Source organism: Embiotoca jacksoni, unplaced genomic scaffold, assembly GCF_022577435.1.
Source record: "Embiotoca jacksoni isolate LCO1_2020_lvr unplaced genomic scaffold, fEmbJac1.0.p SCAF_37, whole genome shotgun sequence".
Lineage (NCBI taxonomy): Eukaryota > Metazoa > Chordata > Actinopteri > Embiotocidae > Embiotoca > Embiotoca jacksoni.
Window position 1 is genome coordinate 2336982 of NW_027185389.1, and position 13879 is coordinate 2350860.

Consider the following 13879-nt stretch of genomic DNA (forward strand, 5'->3'; position numbering starts at 1 on the left):
TTAGCTTATTATTGCGAACACAAATCTGTGTTTTAGTTGAAGCCCTTTTTCATATTTCATGTGTGAATTGTTAGCAGGTCGACTAATTCGATCATTTTTGTGTTGAAATGTGTTTCAAACAGATTACAGGCCGCAAATACTGATTTAAACTTTTAAATAAGTGAAAAAAAAAAAAAGTTTACATGTGACGTGATAAATCAATTATCAAAAGAGTTGATAAATTTTCTGTCAATTTAATCACATAATTATTACGCTTCAAACTGATGCAGTGAAATAAATTCAGCCCTTGAAGAAGTCCCAATCCTCTGGAGGACACAAGAACCGCCTCCCTGTGTGCATGTGTTTGCATTGGGCGCCCCCTGGTGGCGAAATCTCCAATGTGCAAAAAAGAAAAATTGAGAGACGCTGCACTTCTTTGCATAGAGGGCATCTTGAAACCTTTAATAAATCCAAAAAACAAAAACCTTTCCGTAGTACAAAGACTTTTCACTAACACACGACTTACTATCCACACAACAGGAGCTGAGAGAGAACGACACTTCGCTTTGATGTCGGTGCTACGAGACGAACGGCTCGTCATCTTAAAATCTCAACAACGGGCTTCGGAGAGAGAGAGAGATATGTCGATAAAATGTAAATCCTCTTTTTTTTTTTTTTTTTTTTTTTTAAATACACACAATCACATCCACATGTAGTTTTTTTTTTTATTTTTTATTCTGTTGCAGTAACAGTGAGGCAGTGTGGCGTCTCTCCTACGAAGTCGCTGATTCAGCAGCTGGAGTCCCGTCGAAGGGTTTCAGTCCGGTAAAAGAGCGGAAATACGCACGTGTGTGTGACGTTGGTGTTGCTGTTGTTTTTTAGCAAAATGGAAATGAAATGTGAAGCCCTTTTGTTTATGAAGAAAAAATAAAGTCCTGGCTCAAGTCACTCACACACACACACACACACACACACACTCTCACACACACACACACACACACACACACACTGTAGGGTGGGATAAATGTGGCAGCTGATGCGTTTGAGGCTCACATGCAAAAAACTAAACTAAACAGGAATCCCCGAAAGAAAAAAAAAAAGCTGCAAACTGCAACACGTGATTTTAAACTCTCCCAACGTAATAGAACTGCTTTTTCTTCATTAAATACAATCTATTTAATATTTAGATATGTTTAACTTCCACGCGCTCGTTTTACTACTGTATTGATCTCGAAATCGTAAAATAAAAAAACTTTCCCTACTGAGACATCTCGTGCACGGAGAGGCGTCAGTATCCGCCGGGAGGGTTTAAAAAGTGTTTTGTATTTGCCTTGTTGTTGTTGGTTTTTTTGTGTTTTTTTTAAATGACACCGTTAACATTCATTAGTTTTTTATGTATGCAAAAAGAGGGCGAAACATTCTTAGTCACTTATCACATCTAGTAAAGGGGTTCAACAATGTAAAAAAAAAAATTAAAAAATACACGGCACAAATCAAAAGCTTCACATTTTGTTCAGTTTTAAACTCACATGAGCACAACTCAATGAGCTTTTTAAAAAATAAGAAGAAAAGAAAAGGTACAGGCACTTTCTTTTTCTGTAAAAAGTAGGTCAGTTCAAAGCTGCGAGGAAAAAGCCAAAAATATATCACAACATCGAGCGTTTATCTAGTTTCTATTTTCTTTTCTCTGCTTCACATCCGAAAGGAGACGCCCACATGGAAATATAAGCTCCTGTTCGACGGCGACCATGTTTTTTGGGGGGTTTTAGTAACATTACAGCGTCGATAAATATCATCATCAACGAGACGAAAGGCTCGACTGTGATTTAAGGAAGAAGACACGCAGATTTTAAAGAGACACAAAAAAAACTAAAAGTCTTTGTGGTCATTTTATGTCACTTTGGGGTTGTTTTGCGACATTTTATTTGTGTTGCTTCACATTGTTCTCATGTTGAGTTTCTTTGAGGATGTTATGTGTATTTTTGTGGATGGTTTATGTCTTTGTGGATATTTTTTGTATCTTTGTGGATATTTTTTGTGTCTCTGTGGATATTTAGCATCTCCTTGTACTAATTTTGCATCTATTTGTGGTATTTTTGCGCATCTTCGTAGTTGTTTTGAGCGTCTCTGTTGTCGTTTTGCATCTGTTTGTTGAAATTTCCATCAGTGTTGTAATTTTGCATTTCTTCGCGGATGTTTTGCATCTCTGTTTTTTTTTTTTTGTATCTCTGTGTTTGTTTTGTATCTTTGTTTTGTATTTCTGTGTTTGTTTTGTATTTCTGTGTTTGTTTTGTATCTGTGTTTGTTTTGTATCTGTGTTTGTTTTGTATCTGTGTTTGTTTTGTGTCTGTGTTTGTTTTGTGTCTCTGTGTTTGTGTCTCTGTGTTTGTTTTGTGTCTCTGTGTTTGTGTCTCTGTGTTTGTTTTGTGTCTCTGTGTTTGTTTTGTATCTCTCTGTGTTTGTTTTGTATCTTTTTGAAGCCATTTGTGTCTCTTTTTGGTCACGTTTGTATCATCATCTTGTTTAATCGTCTCCACCCAAGAATGTCAGAATCTCTCCTGGGATGTTACGTCGGAGAACTAAAAACCTGCCAACATCAGGAAAGACTTCAAGATTTAGTTGACGCTATAGTTAAAAGCTGATAAAATGTTAGTTTTTTTTTTTACTAAATTTGTCAGAGGTTTTTTTGGACTAACTTCCTACTCTGACATGTAGATTCAGTCTTTTCTGAATTCATCTCAAAGGCCAACAATGAGTTTACCAGAATAACAGACGTCATGCAGGAAGCAACCCTTCACACAGTATATCTGTCCACATCAAGCGTTTTACAGCATCACAGCTCATCACTCCACCACCGAACACTTCAACGGAACCGAAAACAGCCAAAAAGTTGACTATCAAAAGATATTTTTACGGAACTTGTGTGCAAATATACGTTTATTTTCTAATAAAATATGTCATATTTCCATTTGGGCAGATCAGCTCGACGACCACCGCTGTTAATGTTTCGTCGGCCAACAACCCCCTGGAAACCTGTTGCAAGCTACAGTGCATCTTCCACAGATCCAACAGGAAAGCAACACCGCAACTAACAGCAAAGAAATGGAACCGCACACACATAAAAACATTCAGAACTGAAAATACTGCACTCAGAATTCATGGAATTCAAGCAATGTCCACCACCACAAATGATTACCAATGAACACAGGACCTCTAAGAGTTGGAGGCATAGATGTTAAGAAAAAAACTTAAACGAGTTCGAAATTCCAACCGCACCACAAACTGCGTGCAAAGCTGAGCGATATTCTGAAGGCTACACAAGGCGTCAACACCGTCGTCGGAAAACACCGCCTTTTTTTTTTTAAATGCAAAAGAAAAAAACAAAAAAAACATCGTCAGTTAACCAAACGTCAGGCAGTGAGCACAAGCGCCGAGACCTGCTTGATCTATTGCTGTGTCTGTAGGCTAGTTCATCTACATGGCTACAGTGTCACTGGTCTAAGGCTCATTATTTTCAGTTTTTAATTTGAAGGAAAAAAAAAAAAAAGATAAAAATCAGGAAATGGGTGGAAAAATACAATACAAAAACCAAGATGAAAACCAGCTAACAAAAATACTTTTTGTCTCATGAGCACTTTTTAGTTTGACACATTTTCTTCTTTTTTTTTGTTTAAAGCTGCCCAGGCGGAATTTTTATATCAAAATCCAAGATCTCCTTTTTGATTCTCTTTGGCGCCGCCTGTGGCGATAAGCGGTAATTGCAGTCATGATTTTGGACATCAATTCCCGGAGGCTACCGCCTCTGGTGGAAAAAAAACAAAACACAGCTGGATGATGGGAAATGTGTCCCTAATGGCACGGAGGTCGCTCAGTTCGTAATACTTCATTACGAACAATCCATTGAGTTACGTCATTCGGCGATAGATATCGACTTTAAGTTTTTTTTGTTTTATTTAACCTCAACTTTAACAATGGGACACAAAACTTTGTGTCGTGACGTTCTATATGTCAAAAGAATTATAACCAGTTTCTACAGTTTCCTTCACTTCTACCGAGTGTTTTAGTGTCTTTAAACAAACTGTTTTGTTTTTTTACAAACGCCAACGTTACTGTTCAGTCTCGCCACTCTCATCCAGCGGCTGATAAATAAACTGTTCACAGCCTGCAGGCACATAAAATTAACAGCTAGCTGTTCAACACAGTAAAGCATTTAGTCAGCTGAAGAGCCACAAACATTTTCTCGTGAGCTGCTGGAGACCAAAACAGCTTTAAGGGGAGAAATACTACTTAGATTTACCAGGTTGGCCGAGACCTGACTCCTGATGAACGCTAACGTTACCCTGCTTTAAAAAGTAATAGTTTTGTTGACATGGAAACCATATCAACTTTTGAGGCCCACAATAACTCAAACCTGTACTTTATTTTTGTTGCTAGTTTTGGAGGTAAACTAGCCTCATTTTACAAAAACAAAAACAAATTCCCTTTGTGAATATACGGGTCCGTCCGCGCTCCATGAACGATTGTTTTTTTAACCGTTGCAGCCTAACGAGCGTAGAAGTCGGGTTCATTTTTCTAACTTGCTGGAGCAGTCTTTAAGAAATTGGCATTGAGCACCATATATCGTATATTGTACGCCAAAACTCTACTATCACCGCCATTCATGGAACGACTTCAATGTCGTTGCATTTAGCCACACCCACTGCTCGCTGATTGGTCCGCCCCTTCGGAGAAGCTGAGCAAACCTTAATGCGAACAAGGTTTCCAGACTATAATCACAGCAAAGAGTGAAACCGCGAGCAAACGAAGTGGGCGGAGCCAGGCTAAAATTCAGTCCAAACTGTCCCAAAACGTTGAACGGCGCTTAAATTATTTTAAGAGGACTCACGTTACCACAGCTACGCTAGCTACGCTAGCGGCTAGTTAGTCCCAATTATTTGCGGACTTTGTTTACTTGCTGCGGGACACAACAAAAAAACTCTTGAAAAAGGAAAACATTTTGAGTAAAACTGAACATGATGAGCCTCATCTATGGTACACGAAGCCGTGGCGTGACTGGAGATCCGTGACGGCGTCGTTCATCGTCCGGTTATTTCACAAGCATGAAGTTTTACGAAGGTCTTGGAATGCTTCTATCGGTTCAAAATGCTGGCAAAACAACACGTCGTCAGCCGACTACTGGTATGTACGTTACTGTATGTTCACTCCTTCGGTCACTTTGGTAGGTAATCACTGTTTTCGTCCCAGTTCGATTGGTATAATAGTAACGATGGCTAAAGGAAGTTTTGACAAACCGACCGACCGGCTGCAGCCGGCGGCCCCAAAACGACTCGCTCTGGTCTTGCATATTGTCGCCAAAACAATTCGTACCAGAAACCCAACGAACTAGACGGACCCCGCAGAGAGATGCCAGTTACCGGTGATACAAAAAGCCTGTCGGATTCAAACGGGTCGGTAGTGAACGAAAGGCAAAGGGGTTGGGTGTACGACCTCGGCGTTCGCTCTAGAGCCCGGTGAGGTCCACGATGGCCTTGATGAAGATGGTGTCGTCGCGGATGTAGGAGTTTTTCGAGTCCAGCTTGGAGAGCGGACAGAAGAGCGGGCAGCCGCTGGCGATGTTCATGTCGCTGACGGGCCTCTGGAAGGACGAGGACGCGATGTCGGGCCGGAAGGCGTCGATTATGTGCTCCCGGTTGTTCTGGTCGAGCAGCATGAGGGTGACCTGCGTACAGACGTCAGCAATTGTAGCATTACAGCTGCTAATGCTGCCTTAGCGGGATGACACTTAAAGGGGGCAGGTGATAGAAGGTCTTAACTATTTAAAACCAATCATTTCTCACTTGAAAAGGTAAAAACTAAACTATACTGGTGACAAAAACCCGACAAAAAGTTAAAAACTGAAACAACAAAACAAGAGAGTGTTTCTGGATTTCAAAGTTAGCAAATAGGCTAACTAAAAATTTTTTAGAAATAAATAAATCAACACATTAAAAAAGATTTTTGCTTTCTTTTCAAGTTAAAGAGAAGTTATGAGAAGATATTAATCTCTTTTCTTTAAGTTTTAATCAGGTTAACCTAGCTAAGCCTAGCCTAGCAACGTTAGCGGTGAAAACAGTCCAAAGCTAAAAAACTACAAAACTTAAAACTCTTTCCCCTTTTTTTGTTTTTCAATAACTGTATCTGATTAAAAACACATTTTACCTTCTGATTAAAAGGCCACTTGAGGAGCGCGTCGCTGTGTCCTCTCATCACCACGAAGAAGAGCGACAGGTGGGTGCCGCGGCCCGTCCCGTCGCCGTTCAGGTAGATCCGCAAGCACATCTTGTAGCCGTATTTACTGGTATAAAAGGCTGGAGAACAAAACAAAAACACACCGATCAAGCGTCACGAGGACTCCAAAGTACCCGGCAAGAAGAGGGAAAACAAATTCCCGAAGCAGGAAAGCCGTCGTGTGAAGCGGTTTACCGGGCGAGAACATGGCGGGGGCGCGGCCGGCCACGGCGTCCTGCCTCTTCTTGGTGAAATCGGAGATCTTCCAGACGAAGATGCCGTCGTACGTGGCCGCGGACATCTCCCTCATCTTCCCCTCCATCTCCACGATGGACAGGTCCCTCAGGCTCACCGTGCGCTCCAGCTGACGAACCTGCGGAGGCAGCGAGACGAGTTTATTCATCTGGAAACCAAAAAAACCGAGGCTCGGCCGGTGCTGCCGCTAAATATGTTGTTACTGAACTACGGCGCGAGAATCTCTGAGAAAAAAAAAGATGTTTCTCACAGATGCTCGGTTCACTTTTTCCACTGCAGATAGTGCTCCTTTTTTGTTACTATAGCAACGCCACACGAAACCGCCGTGACGATATTCTCCAATTCAACCAAAAAAAGAAAGAAAAAGAAAATTGCACAGATAGTTTCTGCTCATGAAGTTAATTTTGGGCTTCGTTGCTCTTATTGGAACATCAGTCGGAGAGAAGCTTTGTTCGCCAGGTTGTTCAGAGGAAACATTCCCGTGGACGGTAAAGGAAGTGTAATTGACAGCGCTCGGGACGTCACCTTGTTGTTGAGGATCTCGATCTTGTCCTGGTCCAGTCGGTGTTGGCGGTTGTAGGCCTCCATGGTGGCGCAGGAGCGCTCCATCTCGCGGTTGAGGACGCACACGATGTTTTCGAACGTGCCCACCTTGAGCTCCAGCTCCTGGCAGCGCCGGCTCAGCTCCGCCACTTTGGCCTTCTCGCTCTGCAGCTGCAGCTCCAGGGCGGCGCCGGCGGCGCTGGGCAGCGGCGTGAAGGAGGTGGCCAGCGTCGGGGCGCAGGCGCCGTGCACGGGAGGCGCGCCGCTGCCGCCCAGCTGGCTCATCTTCAGCTCCAGGTCGCGGAGCGAGTGGTGGAGCTCCTGCAGCTTGTGGCTGGCCACCTCCAGGCTCTGCGGCTGCAGGCTCTCCAGGCTCACCTTGATGCCCATGATGAAGTGCAGCAGCAGGTTGAGGTGCTCGTACGAACACTGGCGCTCGTGCTCGTGGATCTTCTCCTTCTCCACCTTTTCGAGTCAAAAGACAGAAACAGAGACGTGAAGAGACCGAACGACAGTCCCGGTTCTCGGCGGTGTACGATGACGATGACGACGAGGAGGAGGAGGAGGAGGAGGAGGAGGAGGAACGGTACGGGCACGCAGCAAAGCAGGTCGTGGAGGCAATGATGGATTTATACGCTATACAAAGCATTCACACGTCACTTTTCATGGTTTATTGACTGAAAACAGACTTTGATGTCAAAGAGGGCTCACAAATGAAATCATTAACATGTATACTCTGAAACACAAAACGTCTGCCTCCAATTCAAAAAGCATCAAATTCTCTCTCTTCTATTAAATAAAAGTCAAAAAAATATTTTTCACGAGTCAACATGGTGCCATTAAATTAAATTCCCTCCTTATTATTAGTTTTTCTGGTGATTCTCCTGAAAATAATCTACTGGCCTCAAAAAGCCGTATGTTTAGGGGGCGTGTCTCTTTGATTGACAGGTGCAGTCTGTCTGTCGCAATAAGTGGGCGGAGCGGAGCATCCGAGTCAGATTCACCAGTTGCTCCTCCCCAATTCGTCCAAATATGGACACTTCCGACTCCGAAATAGAAAAATGGCGACAAACAAAATGCAAGCAAATAACACATCCGAATCTCCAACCGAAACACCTGGTGGGCACGCTGCATTGTGGGAAATGTAGGCACCAAGTTTTTTTGTTGTTGTTTTTTTTACAAGGACGAATTTTTTGGGGGGAGATTTTAAAAAAAGCCAACATGAAATTTTATATTTGTACTAAATTCTCCACTAAAGTTTTTTTTTTTTTTTTACTCTTTCTGTTGATAAAAAAAAAAAAAAAAAAAATCCTAAACACACTTATTTCATGTGTTATTGTAAAAAAAAAAAAAAAAAAAAAAAAAAAAAAAAATATCCAAGTCAGGTGAATACTTTCTATAGGCAACGTGCACATATACAAACACGGGCTTTGTACCAAACAACACAGAATTCATTTACAGGCAATAATCTAATACCTTGGCAGAGTATTATAAAACCGCTGATTCAGCAATAATGTAAATTCAATTTTTTTTATTAGACAGTAGAAATAATTGCATTATTAATGCCATTATTTTGACATTTCTACCCGCTGAGATCTTGTGTAATTTTGCCAAGTTATTAAATGATCCAGTAGTTATGAGATTAGCCATGTGAAACACACACACAGCAAAATTATGACAAATAAATGTCTACTTACAGACGTATCGCAGCCAACAACATGAAATCTGCATGGTGCTTTAAATTTACTGCAGAACTTAATATGGTCCACATACTGCAAAACAAATAAACAAAAAAAACAAAAAAAATAAAAATGAAGGAAGCTAATGATCTAAAGGGTACGTTTGTAGTTTGACTTCGGATCCGTTGCTAAATGGTTAAATGAGATCAATCTGACAGAATTAATGAACGTTAAAATATGCAGGAAATATTACCTTTTCTCTCGGGATCTTTTTCTTTGCGCAGCCTTCGCAAATCATCGGGTACTTTGGACAGATTTCATCGTGAGCCTGAAAGAAAAGAAAAAGAAGTAAAGTTTAGTTCACAGTAAAAGAACCTCCTTCAATTTCTTTTTTTTAGCCCGAAGGTTTGACCGTGAAAAGGAGGAGGAGGAAGATGAAACGATAAACACGAAGCACGAGATGGCAACGTGTTTTGTACGACGACGTGGCGTCTTTTTTCGTTAGAAAACCTAATCCTCGAGTTCGGGAAATATTTAAATCGCAAAAAAAATAAATAAATAAATAAAAACGTAGACCGCAAATTTGTATCGCGTTAAGAATATCGACAACGTAATATATCGTTAAAGACATCGACGCCAGATGAGTGTTGTATTAAAGCCACAAAGACGTCCGACCTTGATGTTCTTCAGGAGGAACGGCTCCTTGCAGTACTTGCAGTTGAGCGTCCTCTCGGGACACTCCCGCTCGTTGTGGCGCTCCAGCTCGTTGGCTCTCATCAGCTCTTTGCAGGAAGGACACAGGATGATCATGAAGTCGCAGTTGCCCTCGTGGCCGGCCTGCAGGTGACAAAGAAAGAAAGATTATATCAAGTTGTTGTCGTTATTATTAATATTAAACCAAAGTTCATGTTTTTGCTCCATTTTAAACATTTGAGCCGGTTAGTTTTAGCTTCACGGTTCAATTTAGTGAGCGCGCACATTGATTGATCGGTTTGTCTGACGTCGTCATATCGTTAATTCTTTTCTTTTCAGTTTCAATGGACAAAAAAAAAGAAAAAGAATGTGTTGTTGTTATTATGGTTTTACAAAAAGCACGTATTTAACCTTTTCAGAAAATAAGCTACAAGTTTCATCATTTTTATTTTATTCATGTCTTTTTACTTCTTATCGGGATTAATTTTCTTTAATGAGTGATTGTTTGGCCATCTCGGTATTTTGGAGCAGGAAGTGACCATATTTGGACAAGCTAAGGGGGGAGGAGCTAGCTGTGGATCTGACTCGATCTGATTGGAAACCTGACGATACTACGTCCCGCCCACCGATAGCTGTAACCTGACTGCACCACAGGCCTGTCAATCAAACAGACACGCCCCCAAAAACAGGTCTTCTTGAATCTTCTTTTCTAATGAATGAGGGATTATTTTCAGATGGACCTCCAGAAAACTAATAAGAAGGAGTGACTTTAGCTAACAACACCGAGATAACTGATGGACACATTTTATTCACTTTGGATTTGATGAGAGAAGTTGAATGGGAGTCTATGGAGCCGGAGGCTTTTTGGAGCCGACCTCTAGTGGCACTCGCTGGTATTGCAGCATTAAGACACCAACTCCTTTTTCAGACCCGGAAGCTACGTCCACTTTTACATACAGTTTGTGGACGTGCTGCTTGATGCTTGGATGGGGTTTAACACGCTGGTATATTTTGACTGTTATTGGCGAATTGGCGAATCAAGAATTGATGAAGAATAAACAAAATAATAATAATCACCTCAAAATCTTTGATGGTCCCCGTCCACGTGCATCCTTCGTTGGGACAGACGGCCGCCAGACCCTCCACCTCTCTCCGAGCTGCGTTGTCGGGGAACGCCTGGAACGGAAACACGGAGGTTAGTGTGTGTGTGTGTGTGTGTGTGTGTGTGTGTGTGTGTGTGTGTGTCCGATTACGCCCCCGGACGGGTGGAGTTACTGAGGTTCAGGGCGCTCGTCTCTCCTGGCTCTACTTTCTCCGGCACATATGGTCCGAGGAAAAAAACAAAACAGGACATTAACCGCCCCGCTCCGTCCATCAGGCGGCGCTGCCAAGAATCACCGAGCAGGTTTTCTGTTGTGTTGGACGTGACAACAAACAGCGACTGTGACGTTGCCGTGCCGACCTCTCAGGAGGATTTTTTTTTTTTTTAAGTTAAAAATACCTTCTTCTTGGTTTACTGACAAACTGTTTATATAACGCCAACACACCCGCTGCACCATGATGATGTAACTGTGAGGTACAGTATGGTTAAAAAAAAAAATGTACTTACACCACCTTGCTTGAGGATGGAGGTGGGTTCCTCAAACAAGTCTTCTTTGATGCATGCGCTGCATTTCTGGGGTCCAGAACTTAAAGGGAGGAACAAATAAATTTAAAAAAAATACATCACCACAGATACTCTGCTTCTGGTAAAAGGTAGTTTTGTCTTTTTTTATGCAATTATGCAATTTCTCAGAAATCAAGTGTTTAAGTAAAAAAAAAAAAAAAAAAATTTAACTGTAATCTTAAAAGTAACTAAAGCTGTCAGACAAATCTAGTGGAGTAAAAAGGTATAATCATCTTGGTTTTTAAATTTTAATTATTGTTTTTTTTTTATCTCTAATATTTATACTTTTTACTGAATTGTATTTATTGATTTTTCACAAGTTGTTTTATTGTTGTAATTTTAAGTCTAGCATTTTTTTCGAGCAACATTTTTATTATTTTTAAACTTAATTTTCTGTTTGTTTCCTTTTTTGTTGTTGTTGTGCGTGGGTCTAACGCGAAGCCCTTTGGGCTGCGTCCTTGTATTAAAGGTACTACATAAATAAAGCTGAATGTAATTGAGTTGAATATTTGCTTCTGTGAAAAATCTAAATATTTAAGTAAAGTACAAGTACCTTGAATTTGTACTTGGGTAAATATACTTTGTATTTAAGACTACATTAACCAACATCAATAATGAGTCAACTAAAATACACCTAAAAAATGAAACTGAAAAAAGTCTGCTTCTATCTCACATGCGCAGTGAAAGAAAAGAAAATCGGTGATCTCACGCGAGCTTCCTCTCACTGCGCCCTTAATCCAAATAAGGAAAACAACCCAATATAATTATTTGTTATTTAATGTATTATTGTTTCTGTATCAGGACAAAAAATTTAAAAAAAATAAAACACTAAGCCATGTTCTTAATGCTGCTATTTTAATACAGAAAAACTAGTAAAATATAAAAGTACCAGTATTACGTTGGATTTGATAGACCTTTCCCAGAATCCCGTTATTCATAATATAAATAAAGGTCATGCGAAACTCCAATAAGAAAAAGCCCTGTTTAAATGTTGGTCCGCTTATGTACACAAGATACAGAGTGAGAGGAACACATTGCGCACACATAAATAGTAGTCAGACCTTCTGGTGAATTCGGCATACATACCGACCTGATACTACTTTTGTATAACACCCTGTCAGGGTTAAAACTTCTCCAAATGTACACCGCTTCGCTCCGGTGTCCGGCCACTACCGAGGGATGCCTGACCAGCCCCCGTTACACACACACACAAGTTCAGATTTGTATTTTGGATAAAAGTGGCTATCAGTGAGTAGCCCTGTGTCACATTTTGTGTGTTTTTTTTTTTAAATTTATTATTATTATTATTAGTAATTTATGTACGGTGACTTTCTTTCCTTCCTCCCCCGTGTGCAGCAGTGCGCCCGTGACAATAAAGGACGGGCGGCGTTAAATGTTGCGATATTTTGAATGGGGTTTGGTGCGTGACGAGCGCTCGGATGTTGTAGCTTAGCTTCGCTTAGCAACCATGACACCACTCACCTCACAATTTTGTTGAAACAGAAGGAGCAGAAGCGGTGACCGCACTGGGCTTGGAGGGGCCTTCTCAGGACTTTCTGACACGAGTTGCACAAATGCTTGTCTTCGAGGTTGTTGGCCAAAATTTTCTTTGGGAAGCCCGGCTTGTTGCCTTCCAGGGAAGATGGTGGAGACGGCTCCTGTGCAGCCATTATTCCCCCTTGAACAATATCGGGGTGCTTCGGCGGGGTGTGTTCAAGACAGCAAACACAGCTGAATGGGATTTTTAGAAACGACCCGCCGGCGGCAGCAGCAGCAGCGACTCATCGCTCTTGAACCATTTTATTTAAAACGTGTATACCTGCTTATGTTAGGAAGCCATCTGCTTGCTCACATGGACAAGACAAATGGCACCAGGCGTTTTCGTGTTGGTTAAAAAAAAAAAAAAAAAAAAAAAAAAAAAGTGTGCAGCTGAGAGGATGCTGCGACTTCAAGCCCGCAGTTCACTACGTCTGCCGCTAGGGGTCGCCGGCACCGACAAGAGGAGCACCAGGAAGCAGGCTGGATGGGACGATGGGATTGGACCCGCAGGATCCAAAGCAAAACAACCAAGTTTAATCTCGGAAGTAGTGTCGTTAGTTCTTCAAAATAAAAGCGACGGTTGTTTTTTTTGTTTGTTTTTTTTTAAATTTGTTTTTCCTTCATTTGGATTCACATTACAGTTTATACAGTGATATTCAAATTTATGAAATAATCGATATTTTCAACTTTTTACAGTTTGACTATAAAAGGGAGGTATTATTATTTTTCATATATTTATTCATCCTGAAGGGTGGATTACTTAGTTACAGTGGCAGTGTGGGCAATAACATATGTCAAGCCACACAACAACAACAAAAATATACATTAGAGTAAAAAGAAAGTCGTAGAAACAATACAACCACCGAACTAAGTGACGTCTTCTTCATCTGTCTCAGTGAAGAGAAGTTGATGGGACAACGTAAGCTTTGTGATTTGGGTGATTGGAGATCGCCTCAGCAAGAATACACAAAGTATTGTGATTATTAGCGGAGATAAATGTCCGGAAATTGGTATGTAATGAGGTTAAGTAACAAAAAAACATTGTTGTTGTTATTTTTACTGGTATTTTTTTTGTCCACGAACCTTATTGTGCAGAAAATTAAAATATATATAACCCGTGACTACAAATAAATACAAAGATAGTTAGATGATAGATAGATAGATAGATAGATAGATAGATAGATAGATAGATAGATAGACTTTATTGGTCCCGCAAGGGGACATTTTTTTAGATATGGGAAAAGCAATAAAAATGACA

General features: G+C 40.9%; 1 protein-coding gene across 2 annotated transcripts; it reads right to left on the bottom strand.

The window, feature by feature from the left end:
- Positions 1–411: 411 nt before the first annotated feature.
- LOC138208307 (TNF receptor-associated factor 2-like) lies at positions 412–12941 on the bottom strand. 2 transcript variants are annotated; one of them, XM_069166098.1, is made up of 10 exons: positions 12565–12941; positions 11026–11104; positions 10494–10592; positions 9399–9560; positions 8977–9051; positions 8742–8816; positions 7027–7509; positions 6442–6619; positions 6178–6326; positions 412–5698 (listed from the first exon to the last, which is right to left on the bottom strand). In XM_069166098.1, exons 1-10 carry the CDS (start codon positions 12750–12752, stop codon positions 5480–5482), a joined length of 1707 nt encoding a protein of 568 aa, XP_069022199.1. In that variant the 5' UTR covers positions 12753–12941; the 3' UTR covers positions 412–5479. The 2 variants fall into 2 exon arrangements, with proteins under 2 accessions (XP_069022199.1, XP_069022200.1); XM_069166099.1 differs by lacking the exon at positions 8742–8816.
- Between the last annotated feature and the right edge of the window lie 938 nt (positions 12942–13879).